We start from the raw sequence: 26,689 nt of genomic DNA on the forward strand, positions 1-26,689 counted from the left end.
TTCCCCACCGCCACCTACAACTTCCTGGGCTTAAGAGGCAGTGGAAGTCCTCTGCCCTTTATGGGGTTTCTTGGGGGGCTGGCAGCCACAGGAGTTTTATTTTTTATTTTTCCCTTTTTTATGAATGGGGAGACTGAAGTCAGACTGATTTCAGCTCCAAATATAAATCTCCTTTGTCATTTCAGGGGAAGATAGATGATGTCAAAGAAATGGGTCTCCACCCTTGTCTTTCCCTCGTCTCCATTTTCTCTGGCTTCTTTTCGGGAGAGGATGGAGGCAGTGGAAGAACCAGTATCCCCAGCTAGACTTGCTCGTCAGCCCCATCTCTCCTTGTTCCCCTCTAGCCACCCCCAGTTTCTCATGGTTTTCACCCCTGCTGTGTGTGTTCCCTCTGCTTGGAAGACCACTCGCATTCCATGAATGCCCACCATGCTGCAAAGTTACCTCACACAGGAGCCTTCGGTTTCTTGACTGTAAAACGGACTGCCTTCCTCACAGTTCCTGCTGAGGAAACTGAGGCCAGAGGCTCAGAGAGCAGAGATGACTTTCCCAAGATCCCAGAGCCAAAAAGACGGCAGAGCTGGGATCAACCCCAGGTTTGTCTGCCCTCTGCACCCTTTGCCCCTGAACAACACTCGGTTGCCTCAAATGCCTTAAATTCTCCGTTTCCAAAGGCCAGCTCCCCGCTTTAGTGAACTTCCGCAGCCCCTCCCTCAAGCCCGAGCAGGCCACACTTCTACTCCTGGCCGGCTCTTCTCCACACCTCACCAGTGGTGATCCAGGCTGCTGGTCTCCCAGGTCTGTTTCTCTAGACCGAGGGCTGTCACACTCACTACACTCCCAGACCCTAACAAAAGGGCAAGGACACAGCAGGCATCAGCGAGTCATTTCTGAATAAATGATTGAATAAGTGAAGCAATGAATGAGCTGCTGGCAGGGAAGGCGCCAGGGCCCAGGTGATCTTACATAGGCCTGCCCTCTCTTTCCAGTGTCCCCTCACAGTGAAACTAACCGCCGTCTGTCCATCTCCAGTGATTCTTTCATATGGTGGTGACTCCTTGCACTCCTCACCCCACCCCAGCCTCTGCAGTTCTGACAAGCTGGGACAATCCCAGACCCATCAGCCTCTGCTGTTATTTGCACCCCAGAAACAGCCTCTGCAGAGGAGTGCACTCCAGGAAAGCCCTCCTAACAACAGAGGGCTGGACGCCCCGCAGGTCGCCCGAGGGGCCGGCAAGGAGCCCCGCTCAGTCAGAAATCAGCCACATCGGGAGCATGGAGTTCTTTTTGCAAATGTATAAACATTCTACATGATTTTAACTGAAGTATGTCAGTTAAAAGGGGAGGGAGGAAGCTGGAAGCAAATATGCAAAATATTAATCATTTTGGGTGGTGGGAATGTGAATAATGGTTACTTTTTTCTTTATCTTTTTCTGTAATTTTTTAAAAGGGTTCTGCAACTAAGCACAGAACCCCAATATGCTTGCTAGTTATGCTTCTCCTTCCCAAAGGTGGGAGTCCTGACCTCCCAAAGGTGTCCTCTAGCTCTGAAAACCCCGTCCCCACACCTGCCCTCAACCCACCCTTTCTGAGGTCTGGCTTTCAATTCTGGGACCTACCCCACCTTCCAACACATCAGTGTTTTCCTTAAATTAGCCACAGCGGGTGTCCTGTTTGTTGCTTGCCAATGAAAGACCTCTGATAAAGGCACCAAAAGGTAAGAGCTGTGTGAGAACATCAGGGCATGCAGGTTCCAGCTGTCTAAACTGGAACGCTGTACCAATTGTGATTATATCTTCTCTCCTTGCAGGTGCCTGGCTTATAATGAAGCCAGAGTTAAGCCAGAGCCTTATATGTGATTGTCAAAGACGAGAAGCATGAGGTCTAGGCACTTGCCTTGTTGACAACCAGAGCAGTTTGAAAAACTGACAGCATATTTTTAAAACCATTTCTCTTTGAGTATCAGTTGTCTCAGTCTAGCTTTAGGTGGGAAAGTACATGGTGTGTCTAGGGGACAACCAAGACAGCTGTGGGTTAATTAGTTGACTGTGTGGAGAAACAGAGAAAAATGAAGCTATAATCGCAAGGGCCCCAGAGCTGAGGTCTCCGGCTTCCAGGCTGGGGAGCTGGACTCAGGTGGCACTGAGAGCTTCTCAATGCCCATATGTGACCTGTTTTCAAAAGAAATGGGCAGCAGCGAGGAGGAAGGTAGACTAGTGACAAGTGGGTGCCCACTCCCACCATGTATTCTGGGCTCCATCAGTTTGCCCAGAAAGCCTTCTAAGACTTCTGACACTCTTTCTTGCTCTCTCGAACAGCTATTTCAAATCTTCCTCAGTCCTCAGACCTCTGAGCCCATTTTCTCCCCCAAACCCGACAGATGCTTTCATACGGGGACGCCCTCAGTTTCTGCCTTCAAATGCACTGACTTCTGCTCCCATCCTTCCTGCTCAGGCCCACCCCCCACCAACCCAGGGATGTCTTTCTCTATGCATCTTCAACCTCTTCTTCTAAAACCTCATTGCTTTCAGTGTCTAACATAATGAAGTGTCCCCTACCTTAAAACAAGTTCCTCATCCTGACTCCTCTCTGGCTTGCGCTGTGCACCAACAGCTTGTAGGAGAGCTGCCTAGATTCAATCTCTCCACTTCCCCCATTTCATTACTTCTGCCTTCTCACCCCATGCTCCACTGAAATAGCACCTGTCACGGTCACCAGTGACTGGCTCCGTTCCTACATCCAGTTGTTAAGAAGCCTTCCCATTGGGCACCGTCCCCAATCTCTCCTCCCTCCCTTCTTAGCTGGCCAGCCTGCAAGTCCTGGTCATGGCGCCTTCTATGTAGTGCTCGTGGCCACCACTAGCTTCTCTCCATCCCACGCCACTCCTACTCCAAGACTCCATTGTGTCGCCTTAGTCTTACCTGCCGTCTTGTCCCCTCTCACCCAGTCTCCCCACAGGTGACAGAATCACCTTTCTAAAACCAAAATCTGATGTGTCTCCCTTGCTTAAGTTCCTCAATGGCCTTCAGGATAAAGTGGAAATTCCTTAACCCAGTTCACATACTCTGACCCCAACCTGTAGGAACAGAAACAGGGACACTTACTCTGTAAAGGTACCAGCTGGGGAACTTCATTCAGAAAGGACTTGTAAGAGACCAGTGAACACGGTACTGAGGGGACACAGGTGACCATGAGAGATGACAACACAATTAATAGGACGTTAAGAAGGAAGTGGAAGCTGGTTGTGCAAACTATCTTGGAAGGAAAGAAGATGCGGGGGGCTGTGACTTGTGAGGAAAGCAAGATTAAGGTTTTGTAAGGGGGCAGATGCCAAACATTTTTAGATGGGAGATAAAGAAATCTAAGCGACGGGAAAGGGGATTATTGGTGAGGGTTTCGGTGATGATGACACAGATGGGAGACTGCTGCTGCTACCAGGGTTATTTTCTGGACCACCATTTGGGGATAACACGAACAGGTAACAAAGTAAAAGTTTCCATTCCTTTTTTGACTCAGTAACTTCACATCTAGGATTTTTTTCTCTCCCTTGAAAAAATAAGAATGGATGTGCACATTTAGCTACAGGGATGTTTATCAACCTGCTACATTGAAAAGCAAAAAAAAAAAATAATAATAATAATAACATAGCCATTAAAAAATACATAAATGTGTGAGAGATGAAACAGTATATACAATGTTATCCCATTTCTGTAGAAAACTTTTTATACGCAATGAAAAGTTTGGGAAGACCTGCATCAGAGTATTAACCACTGACATCTCTGGACAATGTGGTATTACGAATTTTTTGTTTTTTCACACTTCCTAACTTTTCCTATCATGAATAGGAATTACACTTGAATCAGGAAAATAACTTATTAAATCACACACACACACAGAGTCTATTTATATGAAGTTTAAAAACAGGCAAAACAATGGTGAGAGAAGTGAGAACAGTGGTTCTCTCTGAGGGGTTATTCACTGGGAGGACGTACGAAGGAACTTTGTGGGGTGATGAAGCATTCTGCATTTTGGTTTTGGGGTACACACAGGTAAAATTTTATCAAGCTGTGAAGATCTGGGCATTTTACTGTAGGTAAATTCTCTCCTTTAAAAGAAAATACATATAGATGATGTAATACAGAATTGTACACCTGAAATCTATGTAATTTTACTAACAATTGTCACCCCAATAAATTTAAAAAAAAAAAAAAGAAAATACACTCACAAGACAGAAGGGAAAGAGGAAGCAGGTGATGTCACAATTTCAAGGTGAAAAAGGACGATGATGATGATGTGACCTGTTTTCTCAGGAAGTAGGCTGAGAATTACCTTGTGGTAATGGGCTCGGACCTGAGAAAGGGGGACACGGTGGAGCGAGCGGTGCTTGTGTGCTGGGAATGCCAGGGAGCTCCCGAGAGCTGGATCAATGGAGTGGTTGCAACCCAGGGTTCCTCAATCGCTGTGATAGATGCTAGGCATCTGCAGCTAAGGAGCAAGAGGAGAAAGCAAAGGGCTGAGCTGACCTCGGGAACTGTGACAGTGAGTGCTGGCTTGCAGTGGAGAGGACGTGAAGCCAAGTCAATTCCAGTAGGGAGAACTGAGACACGCGGGGAGGCCCAGAAAGGCTTTGAGGGCAGAGAAGGGACAGGGAGGTTGGAGTCATCACGGCTGTGGCCAGAGGGGTGGTTCTGAGGTCCTGGGGGTGAAGGCCACACTCAGAGCCGGCACTGCTGGAAGGGGTAGGAGGGAAGGATGCGAATGTTTACTAAGCATCCAACTACCCACTGCCAGGCGCCTCAGGTACCAGCTCATTTCAGGGCACCTGAACCTTGCAAGGATGTACTGCGTGATGTTTACAGACGACAGAACTTGCCCTCATCAGTCAGCAAGCAGCAGAGCAGTTTCAAAGCCAGATTTGACTCCAGAGCCTCTTGCCGCCACGCTCAGCTGCCAGTCAAATCAGGAGCAGCAGACCAGGTTAGGGACTCCAGTTGTCTAGTTTGCTGGTGGGGAGGACAGCGTCGGTTGCCAACATCTGGGGAATGGCCAGTAGCAACCAGAACGGGACAGTCCGAGCAGGTGGCACGAGCTTCCGCAGCATTGTCATGGACAGAGCATCAGAGCAGCAGGGGAGGAGCACAGAGCCTGCCTCCTGGTGCCGAGATGCAGGGGGACCTGAGCGTGCCTGCTTACGGGTGTTTTGAAGTGGCGTCTTCAGGGGAAAGCCAGAAAGAAACCCGGGAGTTCTGGGCACAGATCTGAGAGTTAGCGAGAGGGGCAGACAGGAAAAGGGGGGGTGGGGCTGCGGGAGGTGGGAGAGGCTCAACAGTTAGCTGAACTCACAGGCATGAGGGACTCTGGGGGTTCGTGGCTCCATGCGGTAAAAGTACACACGGAGCTCCAATTGCAACACTAGAGGCGGCTCAAGGACAGTCTCCGGCATGGTCCGCCCCTACACAAAGACTCAACTGGACCCCCTCCCCTTTTTCTCTCTACCCGGCCGTGTCCAGGGTGAGCCGCTAGCAGTGGGCAAACTACCCACTGTTTTGACAGCACTGAGAGCTATATCCATCCAACGCCTACTGTGTGCCCGGCCCATCGGCTGCAGCAGGGCTATAATCCCCCGTTTTACAGATGACGACACTGAAGCCTAGAGTTGAGTTCACTTGGCCAAAATCACGGCCACAGGCAGGATTTGGAACCAAGTGTATCTGGCATCAGTTTGAATCTTTCTTGATTCTGTTAACTGATGGCAAAATTTTTAGATGTAAGCTTCACTATCAATTATGAAATGTCTACTTTTAGTGGATTCTGGCCCAGGTCAGGTGACTAAAATCTTCTTGCAGACTTATGAGACTGAGAAAACATGCTAGTTTACACTTAAGATGCACGTTAAAAACTAAAAGGCGCCACGTCTCCGGGAAGCATCAGGGCAGACTCTGAAGGTCACAAGAATCCGTAACTCACAGGAATGAGGTCTTTGCACAGGACAAAGGGGCAGAGAAAGGCCAAGAACCGAGGCTTAAACTTCCTCTCAGAAATGAAAATACAAGGGCCGGCCTGGTGGCTCAGGTGATGGAGCGCTGTGCTCCTAGCACCAAGGTCGCTGGTTCGATTCCCACATGGGCCAGTGCGTCCTCTACAGCTAAGATTGTGAACAGCTCTCCCTGGAGCTGGGTTGCAGTGCGCAGCCAGAGCTCGGTGTGAGCTGCTGTGTGGTGCCATGTGCCACCATGAGCGGCCAGTGGCCACCATGAGCGGCCGGCAGCTGGTGAGAGCTGCCATGAGCTGCCGACCAATAACTGGTGACCGACTGCCTCAGGGGTGGTGGGAAGCGCAAGGCTCATAACACCAGTGTGGGCCGGGGAGCTGTGTCCTACACAACTAGGCTGAGAAACAACGGCTTGAACTGGGGGAGGGGGGCAGAAACTGAGTTATGACTGCAAGAAAAATGTTCTTTCAAAATACACTCCCATGGAGAAAGGAACAATCACTTACTGACACTTCTGTCCGGGGGCTTCATGCACATCGATTCGATGTAATCTAGACCTACCCTGATGCAGATGGCGTTACCCCCCTTTACAGTTGGGGAAACCAAAGCTCAGGGAAACTAGATACTTGTCTGAGGTCACAAAGCTGACAAATGAGCCCGACTCTGACCCCACACTGCCTCAGCTGCCGTTCCCACAGGAACACACTGTAGGTCTACTTGAAGTCCTTGCTTCTCTCTGATTCTCTTGCTGCGTGGCAGTGTAATGTCCTGTTCCCTCCCCGTTTTCCAACCTGCCCTTCACACATAGAAAGTATCTATCACTTCAATCCTCAACAGAAAGACCCATGACTGACGAAATTTTTTGTTATAAAACATTTAATGTTAACCTACAATACAATGTAAACTTTTATGAAAAAAATTTAAAGTACACTAGATTTCTTCAGTAAGTTACACGGAACTATTCAGGTGCAGTCCTCGTCGGGTCACTGCGTCCGTTGTGGATGGACGTCCTGTTGCTGCGTTCCTCCAAGTCCGAAAAAAACCGCTTGTGAAGTGGAGCTTCTTGTTCAAGCACCAGATACTCCCCCGACTTTGCATTCTGGGGGTTATCACTCCTTCCCACGGTCGTTTTCTGACATTCTTTCCTTGGCCTTGGCACCATTAGCATTTTTCATAATAACTGCTCAGTTGAAGATTCGAGTTTCTTTTTCTTTTTTTTTCAGATAAATATTCTCCCCTGGCCATCTCTTATCCAAACATCATAGTGGAGGCAAGCAAGGAAATATTTGCTGCAGGAAATTCTGCAGAAGTGGAAGAAAAGACTAGAAGGGCCCCACTGAGGCTGCAGAAATTCAACTGACTCCAACTGGGGGTCTTCGCTTGGTCACTTCCCACGGTCACGCAGCGGAATCTACAACTTGTCTTGGGAGAACTAAACGAAACTTGACACACGTTTTCCTTCAGTTGATGACTTACCACTTGGAAACAAAAGCTGAAAACATCCAGAGGTGACTTGGAAACAAGAGCAAATGCTTACAGATCGCGGGATTCTGGGTATTTTCTCCCTTGTAGGTCCCATCGAGCTCCCAGAGGTCCCTGGGAGTGACATACAGATTGTACTGGCACTGACACGATGTGCACCTTTCACGGAGGGAAGGAGATGGCACCTGGACAGCAGCTCCAGGGTTGGCAGAGACGGGAATGGGGTCAGGGTGAAGCAGGGCTATTGCAATAGGGACCAGGAAGGGGCGTGTGCTTCAGAAGCCTCTGGAAACCTACTGAAGTAAATGTGTAGGCTGTCACAAGAGTTGTACCGACAAACACAGAAAATGTTTCACATTCTGGCATCTGACCACCTTCGCTGAACAAGTTATCAAAAGGCATGAGGCTGAAAGTGCACGTTGTAGAATAAGATGCAGATTAAGGAAAAACGTTTACAACTTCCCAGAGGTGTGGGCAAGACACGCAGCACAGCCAGCCTAGCGAATGTCCCCACCACCCCCGTGTATTGCCATGAGGAGCAGCTGTGAAATCAGGGAGGGAGGCTCTGTGAGTTAAGTGGAAAAATTCCTCTCTGCAGAGTTGTCAGCAGGAAGCAGACTTCACACGCGGCTGAGTGGAGAACACGGTTTATCCTCGTGTTCACTCCAGACACATTTCATGACAACAGACAGTGATTTCCCCCTCATCTGGCCTTGGAACAGCAGGAAACGAAGTGGAAGAATAATAGGCAGCCAGGAGCAAACTTAAATTGTGTAGAGATGGTGTTCTAGACACTCGTGCCAAGACCCCTGGGAAATTCTCAGGCTCCCCAGGAGACAGCCTGCCCCCAGGTGTGTACCCCAACCCCCGAGGATACAGAGAACAGCAGCCAGGTCACTGAGAGGGCCACTAACAGAGGGCCTCAGGTTTTAGTTAAGCAAGAGAAAAGGCCTTTGGAGACCACAAATCCCACAAGTTATGCTTTATTTCGACAGGAACCCCTGGCCTCACAGCATGCTGGGAACTAGGAAGCTCAGTAGGTTGCAGTGTTCTGGCGAGTCCGCACCAGTCTAGCTACGGAACACTCTGGAATGCTTGTCAGCTCAAGCTCGCATCTGTTAATATGTGGCCTGACCCACTGACTGACCCCTTACCATAAACGCAACCACAAATGAGAGACATCCAGAGGTTAAAAAAACCCTATTACTTCAACACAGCAGTAGAGGAAGAGGATAAAAACTGCCTCCAGCAGGCGGCTGCATCAGAAACTGCAATCTGCCTTCTAACAGCTCATACAGGCTGCGTTCCGTCTTAGCTTCCCTCAAGGCCTCTATTTTTCTGTCCTTAGAACACCACCACCACACGCCCACCAAAACAGGCAGGGCACTCACGTGGTTCTGCTGGCCCTACCACAGGCCCTGCAGGTCCTTTGGAAAGGTACTGAGCTTGGCAAGGCAGGGAAGCCCAGGGCTGGGCGGGAACAGCACGCATACGTCAGAAGAGGAATGAAGAGCTGCTATCCTTTGGTTCAGACCCCGTAACGACCGGCTGGGACAGACGCTGAGGAAAAGCTGCAGTCGTGTGTACAGGTCAGTATACACAGAGCTCACATGGCACAGATGGGTATCTGAGCATCACAGCCTTTGCAGGGGCTACAAACGCAGATTTCCTCCCACTGCTCCAAGTGGGCTGCATAGGTGGCAAGAAAGGACAGCACGAGTTGGACCAAAAAGAACAACCTCCCCGGGTAACGTGAGAGGGGCAATGGCAAAAAGAAGCACAGACCAGCCCGCGCACCTTTATTCACTCCTGTGGGCTAAGGAGCCCAGGGCATGAATTCATGGGTTTAAGAATTGGCTCTTTATCAAATAAAGGAAAAAAAACATACACCTCTGTCAGCCTCATTCCTTTGGTCAATACAAAGCAACAGAAAAAATGGAAAAGTTATTCGTAAGTTGTGGGAAGTTCAAGGAACATCTCCTCCGCTCTGTGCCTTCTCTTCCCTCTTTTCTCCAGACACAGGAGAACCAAGTCCTTGGCAGGTGCTGCGGTCGCTGGTCGCTGGAGGTTTTTCACTTTTATTTTCCATAAAAGCAAGAATGAATGAGAACTAGTGGGAACGTCCCCTTCCCCCGTTAGGGCAATGGCTGGGTTGGAGGTGAAGGGTCTCCTTTCCCTGGAGGGGTGTGGTGCACAGGCAGTGGGGACGGTGGGCTTGCCGGCTGCAGCGTCCACTGCTGACCGCACACGGGCGGCGACCTCGCAGGCAGCATGGATTCTGATCCTTCCTTAGGATGCAGCAGTCTTTTAAAAAAAATATTGTATTATAATAATAATAATATGAATTTCTCTCTCTCTTTTTTTGTTTTGTTTTTTTCCACTTCTTTTAGGGATTGGGGTGGGAGGGGAGAGGAAGAAAAAGTGTCATTCGTCTGTTAGGTCCTGAACAAAGAGAACTTCTGTGTGGCTGAGTCCGGCCTCCTGCAGCGTGGGCGGGTTGGGCCACTCCTCTGAAGGGACGCAGGGCAGCACCCGCCGGGGAAAGTTGGCTTCAATCTGGAACTTTTCAGGGCTTTCTTTCAAGGAGAACAAGAAGTCGTGGATTACCTGCAGAGGTCATATAGAAAAAGAAGGGCAGTGAGAAAAATACCCCCCCCAGCCCCCACGAAACCTGCAGGATGACTGAGACATGAAATAATCACACTGCACTGGAATTCTACTTCGAGGTCCTTCCATTTCAGCGCCAATTCCGAGCGCGGCTCCTGCAGGGCATTTACTACGCAGCCTGTTGTTAGCCTTCCTCTGAACTGATTCACCTATTTCTTCTTTGACAACTTGTATCATAGAAACTTAAAAAGCTTTTACTTAGAAATTATCAAAAAAGTTATAGATTTTTTTCTTTGACCCAGCTGACTGAGCTGCCAGCCTGATGTCCCATCATCCCAGAATACTTGTGCATGTCTTACAAATAGGGCAATCTACATAACCGTAACAACCTCAAAATCAGGAAGTTGAACTGATACATTTACTACCATAATATCATAACGTATATTATTATTCAGGCCCCATTCAAGTCTCGCCCGTTGCCCTTTACAGCAAAAAAAGTCCAGTTTAGAACTGTGTATTGCATTTCGTCGTCACATCTCCTAAGTTTCCTCCTTAAACCTGGAGCAAATCCTCTGTCTCTCCCTGACTTTCATGACCTTGACACACGTTCAGATTCCCGGGCAAGTATTCTGTATAGCGTCTCTCAACTGTCTGTCACCATTCGGTCCCAGCTACGCCTCTGTGGCCAGAGTCGTGCAGATGCTGCTGCACGGCACCCACGGCCCTGTTCAGGTGGACGACACTGCTGGTCGGTTCCACTGCCCATGACCTTCACTTAATCGTCTGGCTGAGGTGGCACCGGCCAGGCCTCTCCACTGTAAGTTATTCATGTCCCTTTTGTAATTAACTCCGAGGGGAGGTACTTTGAAACTATGGAGACATTCTGTTCCTCTAACTTTCGGTTTACTTATTTATATTACTATACTCATGATTTCCTATTTCAGTCAGTAAGTTATGATGTTATAATTACTATTTATTTCAATGTTCCAATTGTTTCAGATGGAGTCAGAAGGAGGAGTCCATTCAAGCTGGCTCGTGTCTTTCTGACATGTCTCCACTGTTCTCTGAATCATTACTTGCTTTCGGGCACAAGGTGTCCCAGCCCTGGAACCAGCCATTCCTCCAAGGAGCCCTGGTATGAACAATGGTATGAAAGCCACAACCTGGGTGCTAGGTACGTTCACTGCTATTGGGGTGTCGCCGCGCCCAGGCACGCTGGAGGATGTATGTACACACTGCACACCCACATCCACGTGCCAGGTTGCTGCAGAAATTATCAGAGACCAGGAGTTCACCCCACCCCGCCATGGACAACCTCCTCACCCGGTCTGGCTTTAACACCCCAACCCAGCCAGGCCACTTGGGCCTTGACTTCTCTGTGCTGGGTGCCCCGCATGTGGACACCCTCCACGTGGACCTCTCCTCTGGGGGAATGCTCTTCTCGCCCTGCTCTGGCTCAGAAAAGGCACAAGTAAATTCCTAAGGCAACAAGGAGAACTCCTGTTGCTAAAACTTCAAATGTAGATACCTAGGCAACAGGCCACCTTTTTCCTCTCTCTCTCAATACACACATTAAAAAGGCACACTCTTCCTCACGTACTCTATTTCTAACAAAGACTCTGAGGCATGTGCTGCGAAAGCAACGCTAACCTCTTTCAGGTCAGTCCCAAAGATGAGGAACATACCATGCAAGTTATCCTTATTTGGAGGGGATCTATTTCTATTTTCTTTTTGTTCCACCTGTTATAAGTTTATCTCCCTCTGTGTGAAGCAGTCCTTCCTCCTTGTCTTAAACTTAACTCTATTTAGAGCTATAACTCTAGAATTTAAGGAGTAAATCCATGGTCCTCTTACCTAATTCATTCATGATTTTATAAACTTCTCATTTATTAGTGTATCAACATCAACCATTCTCAGTTCCCTTCTCTGACTCGATTTTCAATATCCATTAACATTCATTCTCCTTTTTTTTTTCTTGAGATATTTCAATTAGACTTGCACCACATGTTCTTGGTATGAATCCAACATGGGTTTTATGTAAGGGCGAAATAATATTTTGTTTCCTTTTCAATCGCTGCTTGAGAATACAGCAGTCCCCTGTTATCTGCGGGGATACGTTCCAAGACCCCTAGTGGATGTCTGAAACCACACACAGTACTACACCCTATAGATGCTGTATTTTTCCTATATATACATATGATAAAATGTATTTCATGAATTAAGCACAATAAGAGATACACAATAACTAGTAATAAAACAGAACAATTGTAACAATATACTGTAATAAAAGTTGCGTGAATGTGGTGTCTCTCTCTCTCTGATGACCGATCAGATAACCGAGAATGGGGCTGGGAGCACAGACAGCATGGATATGCTGGACAAAGGGATGATTCACGTCCCAAGTGGGACAGAGCGAAATTTCATCACGCTACTCAGGACGTGTGTAATTTAAAACTTACACATTGTTTGTTTCTGAAATTTTCCATTTAATATTTTCAGACCACAATTGATCGCAGGTAACTGAAACGCAAATAAGGGGGGGCTACTGTACTCAACACTGGTACAAAACTGGCAATTTTTTTGTTACCACTGACAATGGGCTAGTATCATCAGGAAACAGATGACATCCCCTCCAAAGGTCTCTTCTGGTTCGCAATGGATAGAAAAATGAGTTCTGGGCTGAGTCTAATTTGGATTTTCTCTTATATGCATCATGTAAGAGAGGCAGCTGCCACTTTTCTGCCCACTCATAGGGCCTAGAGATTTTCCTACAATTTATCCTTTACTTTAGCGTTTTACCACTATCAAGAGCTGAGCATCATGTGCAAATTGATATTTCACTAAGCATTCACTCTGCGAGATTGTTTTAACAGGCAGAGCGCATAGGAAGACGACACAAAGTCTGCAAGAGCACTAAAATCTATAAATCATTATATTTACATATACAATGTTGTGTCATTAACTCTATGAATGCTAAATTAGAGGCCAGCACTGCCACTGTACTTCTCCTCCTTTACCACTTCTTTCCCATCTCTGAGCCTCTTCCCCATTTATGACAAAGTATTTTTCAGTCTAAAGTTTGTTTTTTAAGTAACTTTTACTGAGAACCTATTTTAAAGCCTTCAGGGATTAATGGTTAACAAATGGGTTGCTTTCCCTTTGGCCAGAAACCTATTCTGTTCCACAAAACTAACCGATTTTCCTCCAAAACTCTCGAGAGGAAAAGTTTTGGTTCGTTTTTTCATATACATAAGGAGAGTTCGGGGAGCAGAAGCTCCTGAAGCCAAGGCATACTACAGTGAAATTAGTGAACTTGGCTGCAAGCTAAAATCCATATGCAAACCGGAAGTTAGGGTACACAGCAGGGGAAAGGATGTCATTTAGTAACCACCTACTACACGGTAGGTACTGTGTGAAGCTCATTTTATCCCAATTAAAAAATCCAAAGTTAGAGATGCGAGCACCTTCTCCCAATATAAAGAAACTCGTGAGAGGTAAACAAATAAAATGAGGAAGCTATTTGCTTCTCACTCATCAGGATGCCTCACAACTTTTTACTCTATATTAGCTCTTGTAAGTCTTACATTCCCTAGTGGATAGTAAACTCCATGAACCACGTGTCACCATCTGTATAACCCCTAGAGGGCCAAGCACAGTGCCTGACATATCTTCAGTTTAAAGTTATCAAGGGCAGGTTATACTACCATTTTACAGACGGGCGGTGAGGCCCTGTAAAGGATTCTGTAACTTGTCCAGTGTTCCCCCGTTAAACATAGGAGAAGTTATAAATGTGCTACCCAACCTCACTTGACTACAGTGCACCTCATTTCCATTATGCAACTTACTCCTGTTTCCAGTGATCACGGAAATGGCAGAACCTACTGTAGCTGTAAATTTGGAAAATCAATTCTCAATATAAACAGGAATTTCTTGTAAATGCCTAATCATTATGTTGTTTTGTACACCTGAAATTAATAACAAAATAAAAGTAAATAAATAAAAAAAGAAACAACCCAGAAATTTCTTTTTGGTTATAAATACCAAAAATAAGTTAGCATTTGAGAATTTATGATGAACCAGACACAACGTTGAACACTTTACATGCGAACTTAATCCTAACAACAATCCCACTAGAGTGTCTATTACACCTGTTTTACAGATGAAGAAAACAGGCTTAGAGACGAAGACAACTGACCACATCGACTGATTCATACCAACAAGGAAACACATCTAATAACCCTGGAACAATGAGAATTTCATTTTCATTCTGTGAGACTTTAATAAGAGTCTCCGGTTTTAAGTACCTCCTTATAGAATGACAAATGCTATTTATCTATGGATGCTGGATATACAAGGAAGCCACACAAAGTGGGGCTTCTCATGGGCCAAATGGGTAGGGAGAGTGACAAGTGCAAGCGAAGTGTACGTGCACAAATATTCAGATGTATGTGCACAAATATTCAGATGTAAGCGAAGTGTATGTGCACAAATATTCAGATTCTAGAGCTTCTAGGTCAGTGGAGACAGATTTTTTCCTACAGAGCAAAGGGTTCTGTGATTCTGAAGCCAGTACAAGCCAAGTAGCATGGAAGAGCCTCCCACCTCAGACACACACGTCTTGTGGGATTTCTCGGCAAGGCACCTTTTTTTCTTAGCAGAGCTCAAACATGATGGAAGAAAATCTTAATACTGCTTTGAGTTCACAGCACGCTTCACTCTATACTCCCCTTCCTCCCCGGTTCGTCAGAGCAACAGACACACTAACAACGCTCTAGCGATTCCTTACCAGCTTCCAAGTCTACAGGCCAGACTACACACACTTCACACAATTTAGGGGTCCTTACTGTCAGAGACTGTGAAAAGTGGAATCGTCTCTCGACTCGAGAATCGTTGGGTAATTTGAAAATGATCTTGACACTTTCGGGGTCATCGGGGGAAGGTTCAGGGGGCAGGCACTCCAGCTTCCTTTCCTTTTCTTCCTGCAAATTCTGTAGAGACACAAAGTAAAGGTGAGGCTATGGCTCCAGTAGGGAGAGGAAATACAGTCACCATGTAGGTCTATTGTGCAGCCCGAAGAAAAACTAATAACGAGTATCCTAAGAAAAACTTCTTGGCAAGAGTCAGAAACAACCTAATGCAAAGTACTACTGCATCACATATATTATTTATTGACGTTTAACTCTTGGAAATAAAGGGAATGACTAAAAGATACTGGCTATAATTCCGTGGTAATACATAATGAAACAAGATCATGAATGAAATGGCAAATGAGCTAACCCTGGTACTCAGAATGAATACTTAAAAATTACTGCTGTGAATAAATAGCGTTGTGAACTGCTTATTATTTATATTTACTTTTCATGGAATAGAGCTCTTTATCCTTTTATTCACTGTTACACATTTTTTATTTTTATTTTTTAAATTTTAAAATACTGTTTGTGAAAATGTAGTAAATATCAAAACGGCAAGGAGAATTTACATCACCCACATTCCCACCACCTTCTAGTTTTTTCCATTCACACTTAAGACAACACCAGTTTGGGAGCCGTTAAGTAGACACCAGGTCCCTTACCCGCCGCCGCCGTTCCTCCGCCAGCTTCTGCTGTTTTACCTCCTCCTCCTTCCGCCGCGTCCGCTCCCGCTCCTCCCGTTTCTTCCTCTCTTTCTCTTGGTCAGCCCTGAGAGAGGCCAGGTAAGCCTCATCCTGCTGCTGCCGCAGCACCTGTGTCTGGTTTCGTTCTTCCCTGTGGGCAGATCACAAGCAGAGGAGAAAAGCAATCTCACAAAGCTCTAGGTGGTTTTTTTTTGGACTAATAAAGCATAAATTTTATTTTTTACATTTATGGTAACATACATTAGTGATGAATTGTGTTGGATCTATCTATCTGCTTTAGTTAAATGTCAAGTTTTAAAATTTTCTCCCCATCACCCATGAAATTCAAAGAATAGTTTTCATTTATTTTTCAGTCTCGCGGTGGCTTCTTCTTTATATCCTTAGTTACACAACTTCTGTTCGGCTAGTTTTCAGATGGTTCTCCAGGCTGACTGTTCCAGTTTAGCTGTAGTTTTGGTTTGGTCACGGGAGGAGGCAAGCACAGCGGTGACCTACTCTGCCATCTTAACCAGAACTCTGGGTTTTCTTATACTGAAATTTTTTGGGGTAAAAAGGTTGACAATCTTGGCAGATGATTATTTCACACTACCATACAGGATTCCAAAGCAGAGCATGGAGGAATCTGAATAAGCCATTTCTTCTCCCAGTTTAATTTGGCAGAAAAAGAAATAGCAAGCTTTTCCCTCACCCTTTAACTTTTCAAATTACACTATTTTTTCTTCCCAATTCTCACAAAAGTAGCATAGTATTACTGTTATAAAATGATCATCAGATCAATTTTACAGGCAAATACCCCTTTAGGTTACTACATTTTTGTATATGTTGCTTTCATAAAACCAAAAAACTACATACACACATTTTGGAAGATTTGAAAAATGTAGAAACATTTTATTCAGAATTCTAGTAATCAAAGAGAAAACACTGTTAACATTTTGGTGTATTTTCCATTTTCTCTCCAAACAATTGTGTATGTATAGGAGTGTGTGTATCTATATAATTGAAAGCAAATATACCAGAATGTTAAAAGTGGTGGTAGGATTATGGCAGGATTATTTTAAATTTCATCTTTGTGCTTTTCTGTGTTTTCCAAATTTCCTACAACTAATACATATTACTTATACTACCGGGTGGGGAGGGAGTGTTATAGCCATTCCTTATTTTTTACATTTAAGCTCTTTATATCATGGCTTAGCTATTCTAAATGGCACGATATATATTCTTGAGCACAGAGCGCTGTATTTATTTTCATTTACATCTCTAAGAACAGATGATCTGATGGAGAGTTATTTATTTCAAAGTACATAAATATTTGACACTAAATGGACAAGGCTTTAAAGTTGCCTACAGGAGAGAAATCACGATGTGTGGAGCCCCAGGTCAGCCACCCAAATCTACAGCTGGTCTCCCTCTCAGTTCCAGAGGAACTGCCCTATACCTTTCTAGGCGTTCTGACACCAGGTAAGTCTGGTTTGCATCCATGATAAAGGTCAGCTGGTTAATGAGGTCATCAGGTTGAATGAGGCCTTCTAGTCGTCCCACCACCGTCATCCTCCGATCCTTCAGCATAATCATGGCCAGGAATGGATAGGTGTTCTCTCGTAAAGCCTGCGAGACTGACAGAAAGAAGACCCAATAGATCAAGGGCAGGACTTTGGGATAAAACAGATCAACTCTTAGAAATTCCACAACAAGCACTAGAGAATGCCTTTAATCCCAGCTGGAAAAGAGGGATGTGCCATTTATTCTCTGCCTAACTCTTTCTCCTCTTAGTTTCTTAGTTTTTCTTGGTGATGTATTTGTGTCCCTATTCCTAGGTAATCTGAACCCGATTCATAGGCTTTTCTGGTGGGGGTGTGGCTGTCATGATGATGCTAAGAAAGGTGGCAGAGTTCAGGGACAATGTCTATTTGATGGGTATAAAAGGCTCTCTAAAGAATCTGGCTACTGCTCAGCACCACTCTTCCCTGTGTGTGGGGGGTCAAGTCTAAAGGGAACAAGGCTGCAAGTCTCAGCCTTACGCTATGGGTGCTGACCACCACCACCACCACCACCATCTTCTGTCTTCTCTCCTCTGATCCAATCCCTTCCTTTCACCGCATCTTTTCTTACCCAGCAATAAAGAGCTAGCTTTTCTGTTTCAAAGGAGTTTAGAAAGTTGGTCTTCTAAATAACCAAGATTTTATCACAACAAAGTTTTACCTATGATTTCCTTACGGTGTTTGAAAGAGGAGATTTTATCAGCCTCTATAATAAATATCCCTAGTCGCCTTCTATCCACAACCGTCCACCCCCCAAACTGTATTAAAATAGCAGAACACAGGCTGCAAGAACTCATCCGATGTTTAAGAACCAATTAGGAAGAAAGACTCAGCTTCCTGGACGCAGGCAAAATGTGTGCTACAGCCCTGGTTCTCAGGCTGCAGAGTCTAGAAGGCTGGTACACACTCAGGTGCCAAACAGTAAGTAGCTGCACAGGAACTACATTTTTCTTCACCGGATACCTTCATATCTGAGACTGACTTCTAAAAATACTTACCTCCAGCTCAGAGTTATTTTCAGCAAAGGGCTGAACTTTCTAAATCCCTATCAGCACTCAAGGTACTCAAACAACTAACTCACTGTGCAAGAAGCTCTATTAAAATGACTGACGGTGAGGGGCCAGCCCGGTGGTTCAGGTGGTTGGAGTGCCACTCTCCTGATGCTGAGGTCGCCGGATCGATTCCCACGTGGGCCAGTGAGCTGCGCCCTCTACAGCTAAGATTGTGAACAGCAGCTCTCCCTGGAGCTGGGCTGTCATGAGCAGCCGGAGCTTGGCACAAGCTGCAGTGGGCTGCTGTGTGCCGCCATGAGTGGCCAGTGGCCAGTGTGAGTGGCCGGCAGCCGGCGAAAGCTGCCATGAGCGGCCAACCGACAACTGGCAACCGACTGCCTCAGCTGGGGGGAGCGCAAGGCTCATAATACCAGCATGGGCCAGGGAGCTGTGTCCTACACAGCTAGACTGAGAAACAATGGCTTGAACCGGAGGGGGTGGGGGAGGCGGAAGAAAGGGGGAAAAAAATGACTGATGGTGACAATAAACTCTCAGTAAAAAACCCTTTAAGATTAAAGGCAAGCTGCTGGCCAGGACTGGCTGATTTTAAGAATAAAACAGTGGTTAACTATAAAGAATGGGCGAAGTTGGGGGCTGGGTGGAAAAAAGGAGAAGGGATTAAGAAGTGCGAATTAGCAATTACAAAACAGTCACAGGGATGTAAAGTACAGCATAGAGAGTATAGTCAAATATATATTAATAACCGTGTATGGCGCCAGGTGAGTTAGACTTATTGGGGGCATCAGTCTGTAAGTTATAAATGTCTAACTACTATGCTGTACACCTGAAACTAACATCATACTGAATGTCAACTATAATTAAAAAAAGACTGGGCTAGAGTCGGGCAGAGCCGAGCTTGCTCCAAAACTTGCTAACTGCTGGATCCCGGGCCAGTTTTAACTCTCTGGGCCTGTTTCCTACACCATAAAGAGGTAATACAACCCCTAGCTCTCAGGACAGCTGAGAGGATTAAATGAGACAATGTATAGACAGCACTGTGCGTTTCCAGATCATTCCAAAGATACCCCAACAATCACAAGGAGGCAAAGGAAAGACGACTTACCCCTGTACCCCTCAGGCTTGTTTGTGGAGCATGCCCAGAAGAGCATCCTACTGTTTATTAGGGAAATAACTTCGGGCGCACAGAGCGTGTTGCTGTGGAGAGGAGTGAAAAGGACATAAGAAGAACTTGCTTACTGCAAACTCTCAGCAGGAAGGTCAGAAAAGAGAAAGAAAATGATCAATCCACTGACCGACAGAATTCATCGGAGTCCTGGTGATCGTCTCCATGAAGATAAACCAAAAGAAAGCGAAGCTCCCGCTTGGCATCGTTCAGTGCCTGTGGGAAACAGAAGGTCACAAATTATTCCGAGGACTGTGCCTTGAACTTTGATTTAGGTTAAGGGTCCTAATGGATAAAGCTACATGTTTAGGAACCAAAGGAGAAAGGCGGGGAAAAGGTGAGCAAGAAATCCGAGTTCTGGGCGCCTACCTTCACTCCCCTGGCATTTTTCTCCCCACACAAAGTCCATGCTAACAAGCTCTAATGAAAAGGTTTTAGTGTTGTTAGGACTTAAAACTGTATCAGGCACATGAGAGTAGACAGGCTGACAATGTCCCCAACAAATCACAGAAGTCAGTTGTTCCCACCTTCTAAAGGAAGATAAAAACAGGAGAGCCTGACAGGGAAAAGGGAGGTGAGAATTTTGCCACTTTACAGCTATGACATCTTTATAAATAAATACTGTGAAGATGCCCCCAGGCCATACAGCAAGCAGGGATGAGGGACTGGGACCCAGAGGCATTCTAAAAAGCACTGGGGTTTAAAAGATCTTCAAAGACAAGGTGAGGGCCCAAGATTCCTGCATATGCTCTTGCATTTGCATAACCCTGAGCACGTTACATTAAGATTTCCTGAATGACCACTGGTGGTCTCCCCTCAGGGTCAGAGCAAAGAGAATGCATGGGATGTGCCCATCTCATTCAGCATCTCTAGCACTGAGCACTGTGCCTGGCATACGGTAGGTGCTTTGTGCTTGTGGAGTGGGGTAGGAGCAGCCAGTGAGGGAGACTGACTATGAGAAAAAGCAGATGTGAGAGAATCAGAGCAGGAAGCAAGAGTAAGCGTTTTGCTTTTTCTCCAGATAGATGCAGGAATCCTGGAGGCTGCAGAACAGAACCGCCCTTTGGCCTATGCCCAGTGTTACTTCTACATTGTTCTCCGGCCAACTAGAGACATGCCCAACACCCCACAGAGCTCTTAATTTTCACTCCCGGGGGCAGCAAGTCGAAGGTCTGTGTGGGTCGGATAAACAAGATGTGCTGCCTTGAGTGTGCGGTCTATGCCCTCATGCAACTCTTTGGGGGATCGAAGAAGACTCTAGGCTTGACTCTCAAGGGTCTTCTAGTCTGGGACAGGAAAGACAGACACAAACAACTAAAATATGAAGAAGAGTGGGAAATTGCTATCGGTTTAAAAACAAAGCTATGAAAGCACAAAAGGAAAGATTACTCCTTTAAATCGCAAAATTGCAAGGTAGGCCAGGGTCGGGCACGACAATCAGGAAAGGGCATAAGAAGGGAGTGACATGAGCTGCTTGAAGGATGGGCAAGATTTCAATCAGCAAAAACGTGAGGACGGCATTGCAGGTGGAGGGAACAGCAAAAGCAAAGGCACAGAGATGGGAAAGAACAGGTCATTCAAGAAACGGTTTAGCTGGAACCTAGGGTATTGGGGAAACAAATTACGCAGTAAAGACCTCAAAAAGAGGTGGGGATTAGATCAAGGAGGGCCCAGCTAAAAGGTTTGTTTGTTTCTTCTATAAACAGTAAAGAGCTATATAAGTTTTCTGAGTAAAAGAATGACATGATCAGTGCTGCCTATCCTTCCCTTTGTGGACAGAATCATAGCGATAAATTGGCATCTATATGGTTTGTGGCACTGACCTGGCTGTACGTTCCCTGGTAGAAGACAGGGTGTGCCCTCCCATATTTCTCTTCAAAAGAGTGCATAAATGAAACAATGTCCCCAACGGGGTCAGTGACCCGGCTGCGAGGGTCAGGCCGTATAAAGCGAAGAGCAAACCTGGGGAGGAAGGAATAAAGATCACATGAATCGGCTTAATGCAGTGCACATGGGGGGGCCAGTTTGTAAAAAGAGTCCTGACCCAGAGCCAGAGGCGGGGCAGCAAAGGAGCTGGATGGTCTGGGAGCGGACCACCACACCTGAGAGCACAGTCTGGCTCAAAAGCTGCAAAGCAGCCAAGTAGGGTTCCATCGCCTATTCAAGAAGAATGCAAACTACTAGGATTATAAATTCCAACACCGGCCTAAACAAATCCCAAGTGCCTTTCTGCAGAAAAATTTAGGGCTAGAAGAACTGGGAAAGGAAGACACAGTATCTAAAAAGATCACGGATCAAGCTGTGCCCCCAGACTCGTTAGAATGGCACTGTCTTAATACAGGGAGCCACCAGCCACGTGGCTACTAAATTTAATTAAATGAGATACAACACAACAGAAACTTCAGTTCCCCAGTCACTCTGGTTACATTAAGTGCCCAATGGCCATATGTGGGCAGTGGCTTCCACACTGGACAGGGCAGTTCCAGAACGTTTCCATCCCCACGGGAAGTCCTACTGGATAGCACTGGTCTGGAACCGAGTTCTGTCTCTTTCTGGCCGTCCCACTTGCCTTTCCCTCTCCTTTCTGTTCTCCTGGAATTACGAATTTTTAGTGCATACTCCCAAGCTATTCAAATTATGGACAAGAACTTGAAACCCAAACGTGCAGTCATGATTTACTTGCTCTTCAAAGGGGCAGGTAAATTCTGCTTACTGATTTATGGTGGATGGCATCCATGGGGGAAATTATAAAACTGATCTAGAGTACAATGGCCGACGTGGAGACCTGGACGCTATTGTAAGGTTAGGGGTGGTACCACACATCTGTTTCTACGGAGCCCATCCCAATCATATTTGTAGAGCACCATTTATTCATCCTTTGGATTTCACAGAAGGCAATGGGACAGAGGTTTGATAAGCCAATGCGCTACATAACATTAAACAAGTTGCTTAGATGATATAGTTTTGCATTAAAATTAGTAACACACTCCATGCATATTTTTTCCCAAGGAAAACAAACAATATTCATATACTCGAGGAATTTTCAGCACAGAAAAGGTGACTAAACTACGACGCTTTCCTTACCAAATCTTGAGCCAATTCCTTATCCCCTCAAATTCCCCGTGTGTACACAATTTCATTTGGAATTTCTCCTGAGTAATCAAATCAAATTGGTTGACACAAACATTCCAGAGCAAATTAAAAACAAATGTAAGAAGCTGTGTATAGAGGGGAGTGGTTAGAATTCCTTTAGAAAATTGATGTTTTGATAACTTTCTCTAAAATTAAGTATTTTCGGATTATCTTCTTACTCTTTAAGTTTCATCTTGATAAATGAATGGATAAAAGGCTTTTTTGTTGCCCATTACAATATATTCCCATGGCCTACAGAATTTAGGACAATCAGAGTTCTATAAAAATTGGTATGTCAACTCAGTCTTCATTATTACTTTGAAGGTTTTTATATGCCCATTCTTAAATAAAACCGGGATGAAAAGAGTACTAATTGGTTAATTGGTGACCTATAAGAACTTTAAGCAGGCAGTCTCATAAAACACCAAGTGACCAAGGTACAGGTGTTGTCTGACCTTGCACTTCTGTGGCTGCTGGGTCCTCAATTCAGACCCCTGCTCCCCAGAGTAAGGCAAAGGCCACCCTATTGGGAAGGAGGTACAGGCTGCTCTGTATGCAAGGCCCAGACTGCACATTCTAGCTCCATCTGTGGGCCTGGAAGCCCACACACATTTCAGCTCCTGTAACGCCTCAGTGTGGGTTCATCTACTACTCGGCTGTAGACCAGACACCCCAAGCCTGATGTGCCAGCTACTTGGGTCCCCCGGACATTTTCTACCTCTGGCCCCTCTGTAGTTTCCAAGTGCTGAGCTTTCTAAATGGCACATGAAGGAAGCAAGAAGAAAGGTTAAGGTGTGAAGCAAGGCGGTACACATACTGCAGGGCTCTGGTGCCAGCATCTGTGGGGCTCCTGGACAGAGGGAATCGTACAGAAGTGTCTAGAGAGGGGAAACCGGTGGGAGGAATCTACAGAAAAGCGAATCATCTCAGAGCGAGAGAATCTGCTGGGATTGTAAGTAGTCAGATGGGGTTACAGATGATGTAGGGTACAAGTTACAAGGAGCATAAAGCTCGTAGCTAATGGTGGTTAGAAAGGAAAGGGAAGATTAACTAGGGAATGTAGAGGTAACTAACATGGTGGGAGAAGGCAGGATAAGGATAAATGTAGATAAATTGATTCTTGAAAACAATAAGCAAGACTACTTTAAAACAATTCCAATTCACAACATCAGTTGCTCTGTTTGCGTAATTTAAAATATTTTCATACTATATTAAAAGACAGTTTAGGAAGAATATTCAATCTGACGACAAATTGGCAAGTCAAAATTGACAGAGCATAATCCTTATCCTGGTCTACGTTTCCTCTCCCAAGTCTACCCTGTTGCTACTGACACGTAAATTAAAGGTACGTACCTAAATATATCAAGTATTGTGTAATAGGTAAACCGGAATGGAAGCATTATCAAGTAATATCCCCATCCAAGCAGCCCCTGAAATTCCAAAAACAAAGTTAGATATTATTCACTCAATCCCTAATACGTTACAAAATGGCTAGCATAGATTTTCACTGTCTCATCTTTTCACGTGGTCTCTCCCTCTGTAGTACGGTCCCCTCTTCCCGGACACCTCATCCTTCTTAAAGACCAGCTGCCTTTGATCGTATTTCATCTAATATTATCGTATTTTCCTTTTATGACATAATTTTTGTATTAAATCAACTTCAACAATTTTTCTGCAGCTTTACTTCCATTAGTTGTCAAATTCAATTAAAAGTTTTCCTCCCTAAATCATAAATATTCATTCTTTCTTTTCAGATTTACAATGTGATGTATAGAACCAGCAAGAAAGATAACCATTATTATTACTACCGTGTTTCACTGAAAATTAGACCTAGCTGGACCATCAGTTCTAATGTGTCTTTTGGAGCAAAAATTAATATAAGACCCGATATTATGTTAATTATATTACTTATATATTATAGTATAGTATAGGACACCTGGTCTTATATTAAAATAAGACCGGGTCTTATATTAATTTTTGCTCCAAAAGATGCATTAGAGCTGTTGGTCCAGCTAGGTCTTATTTTCGGGGAAACACGGTACCTTGGACATTTGTAAAGAACTGACAATTATATTAACCAAAATTATATATCCCCATATAGCTGCTGATCTTAGTAATAATGTTAATTACTACTTTAACAGTGTTGACTATTGTTGCCATTGTTATTAACTGGCATCATACAGGGATCTAGAGTTTACACAGTATCTCTTATAGTTCATATTTTGTGCTGAGACCCTCCCTGTGTCCAGAGCAGGGAGGTCTGGAGCCTCACGGCTGGTATCAGGGTCCCACACACTGAGTCAAGCTCAAAACAAACTGAGGAAACATTGGGCATATCCAGAACTACTCCCTGACTCATACAATTGCTCTAAGAATCTGCTCTTCTACTTCGGAATACTACTTAGGAACTCTATTTTTTTAAAACACTGTCAAGTACTCCACAAAAAGGTGTAACGATGGAGGAAATTCTAACTGCTGCCAAGTTAAAGGGAGGGCTTTCTTGGAATTCTAAATCCAAGTATCAGAGGTGAGTGTAACTCTGATAATAAGAAACACTCCCAAAGGTTCTCTGGAGCTCATGGTCACTATACACACCTGACCTCCCTGATTAGACTGAGCGATGTAAGGGGGAGCACTGGCTCTTCCCCCCGGACTCATCTCTGGATCCCAACAGCAAAGCACCAGGAGCACTGGAGCACTCCCAAATGCCTGCTCAACTTCACTGAACTACCTCCTTGCTACTCGCCCTTCAAGCCTAATTTCAAAAACATGGCTAAGGCCCCTACAAAGACTCCAAACACTTCCCCAGAATTAGCTTAAAATTAAGTAAAATGAAGAAACAAAGAACTCAGTAAACATTCTAATTTAAAAGAGGAAGATCTATTAAACACGTAGCAAATATCTTTAAATATGTAAATGAAACTACACTGCACTCAAACGAAGGTACAGAAAACTTTTCAAATAACTGGCAAGGAGCCAAAAAAAGGAAAGCAAAAAAGGACAGTTACTGCATCGATTCATTAAGGAATCAAGGAAAAATGAACAACCCAATTAAGCTACCAAGGAACCAGGTCTAGCCAACAGCTTTCGACATTCGGAATATTTATTTTGCTCCTACAATGCAGAGCCCAACATAACCAAGTGAATGGACTTATAAAACAAAAAGGGGGAAATTGCAGCTATGAAACAACTTGCCCTTGGTTGTGGTCTTGAGACAACATAGCTGTAGATCCTGTGGTCGGCGGTATTAACCTGCAGCGGTCGGGATGGAGGCGGGTTGAAAACACTTGGTACACCCTCTTGCTCATTCAATCGGTCCTGTACAGCAGCCTGAGGAGGAAAACCGAGTAGAAAGAAAGAGTTTCAGTGATACTCAAAATCAACTCAGAGAAAAAGATGAGGCAACTGTCGCTTGGTGTTTTAAAACAAGGACCTTTAACCTGCTACAGTGGGAGGCAACGTGTGGTGATGGCTATAGAATTCACAGTTGAGGTGTCCCAGGAACATCTCTGGAAGCTCCATTTCTGCAGCAAGCACACTGCTTCTAAGCAGAGGGCATGTGTTATTTAGGGCGCTGGGACACCAGGTGCCCCACTGCATAAGCCTGAGGAGAGCCGGCCCAGCGAGGACAGTGCAGGCAGTTCCCCTAGAGCTTTGCAGTGGAGCAGTCCTGATGCGGGGAGCGGGGGTGGGGGTGGGGAGCGCTGATGGAGGGCCTGGCTTGGGAGCCTCGGTTTCCTCATGTGGAAAGTGAAAGAATGGTATTTCTCAGAGTTGACTTGAAAATTTAATGAGATAACCATACATAAATATCCTAATATAATTCCTGGCAGTCAGGTGATGAACATTCAGTAAAAAATCTCGTTCCCGTCTCAACTCTGCCCCTGAAAATGAATATTTGTTGCAGTATAGTAAAAAATTTGGCCTTAACCAAAGAGGTCTGGTCGTTGCCTCAGCTTCTGGGAGATAATCTATGTCATACCTGCTAAGAGCGTCTTTGTTACTGAATCTTAGGGTGGGGCTGGCCACTGCAGAAAAACCAAACCATGTGATCTGGGGTGGGACTCTGGGAATCGCCGCATCAGTCAACCTGAAGACTGAGTTCATCAGAGGCAACCAATGAAGTCAATGAAGCCCCAATGAAAACTC

At 45.3% G+C, this 26,689-nt stretch overlaps 1 protein-coding gene across 1 annotated transcript in view; it reads right to left on the minus strand.

Annotated features, from left to right (window-relative positions):
- Positions 1-9,249: 9,249 nt before the first annotated feature.
- The window catches only part of FAF2 (Fas associated factor family member 2), a 51,590-nt gene continuing 34,150 nt past the window's right edge, over positions 9,250-26,689 (minus strand). The window contains exons 3-11 of the mRNA XM_033096226.1: positions 25,736-25,870; positions 23,894-23,970; positions 21,232-21,370; positions 19,539-19,624; positions 19,349-19,440; positions 17,131-17,308; positions 15,654-15,825; positions 14,926-15,069; positions 9,250-10,081 (exon numbers count right to left, since the gene is read on the minus strand). Of these exons, the coding sequence (XP_032952117.1) occupies positions 9,899-10,081; positions 14,926-15,069; positions 15,654-15,825; positions 17,131-17,308; positions 19,349-19,440; positions 19,539-19,624; positions 21,232-21,370; positions 23,894-23,970; positions 25,736-25,870 (1,206 nt within the window). The 3' untranslated portion in view covers positions 9,250-9,898. The remainder of the gene's footprint in view (positions 10,082-14,925; positions 15,070-15,653; positions 15,826-17,130; positions 17,309-19,348; positions 19,441-19,538; positions 19,625-21,231; positions 21,371-23,893; positions 23,971-25,735; positions 25,871-26,689) is intronic.

The sequence above is a fragment of the Rhinolophus ferrumequinum genome, chromosome 24, assembly GCF_004115265.2.
Source record: "Rhinolophus ferrumequinum isolate MPI-CBG mRhiFer1 chromosome 24, mRhiFer1_v1.p, whole genome shotgun sequence".
NCBI lineage: Eukaryota > Metazoa > Chordata > Mammalia > Chiroptera > Rhinolophidae > Rhinolophus > Rhinolophus ferrumequinum.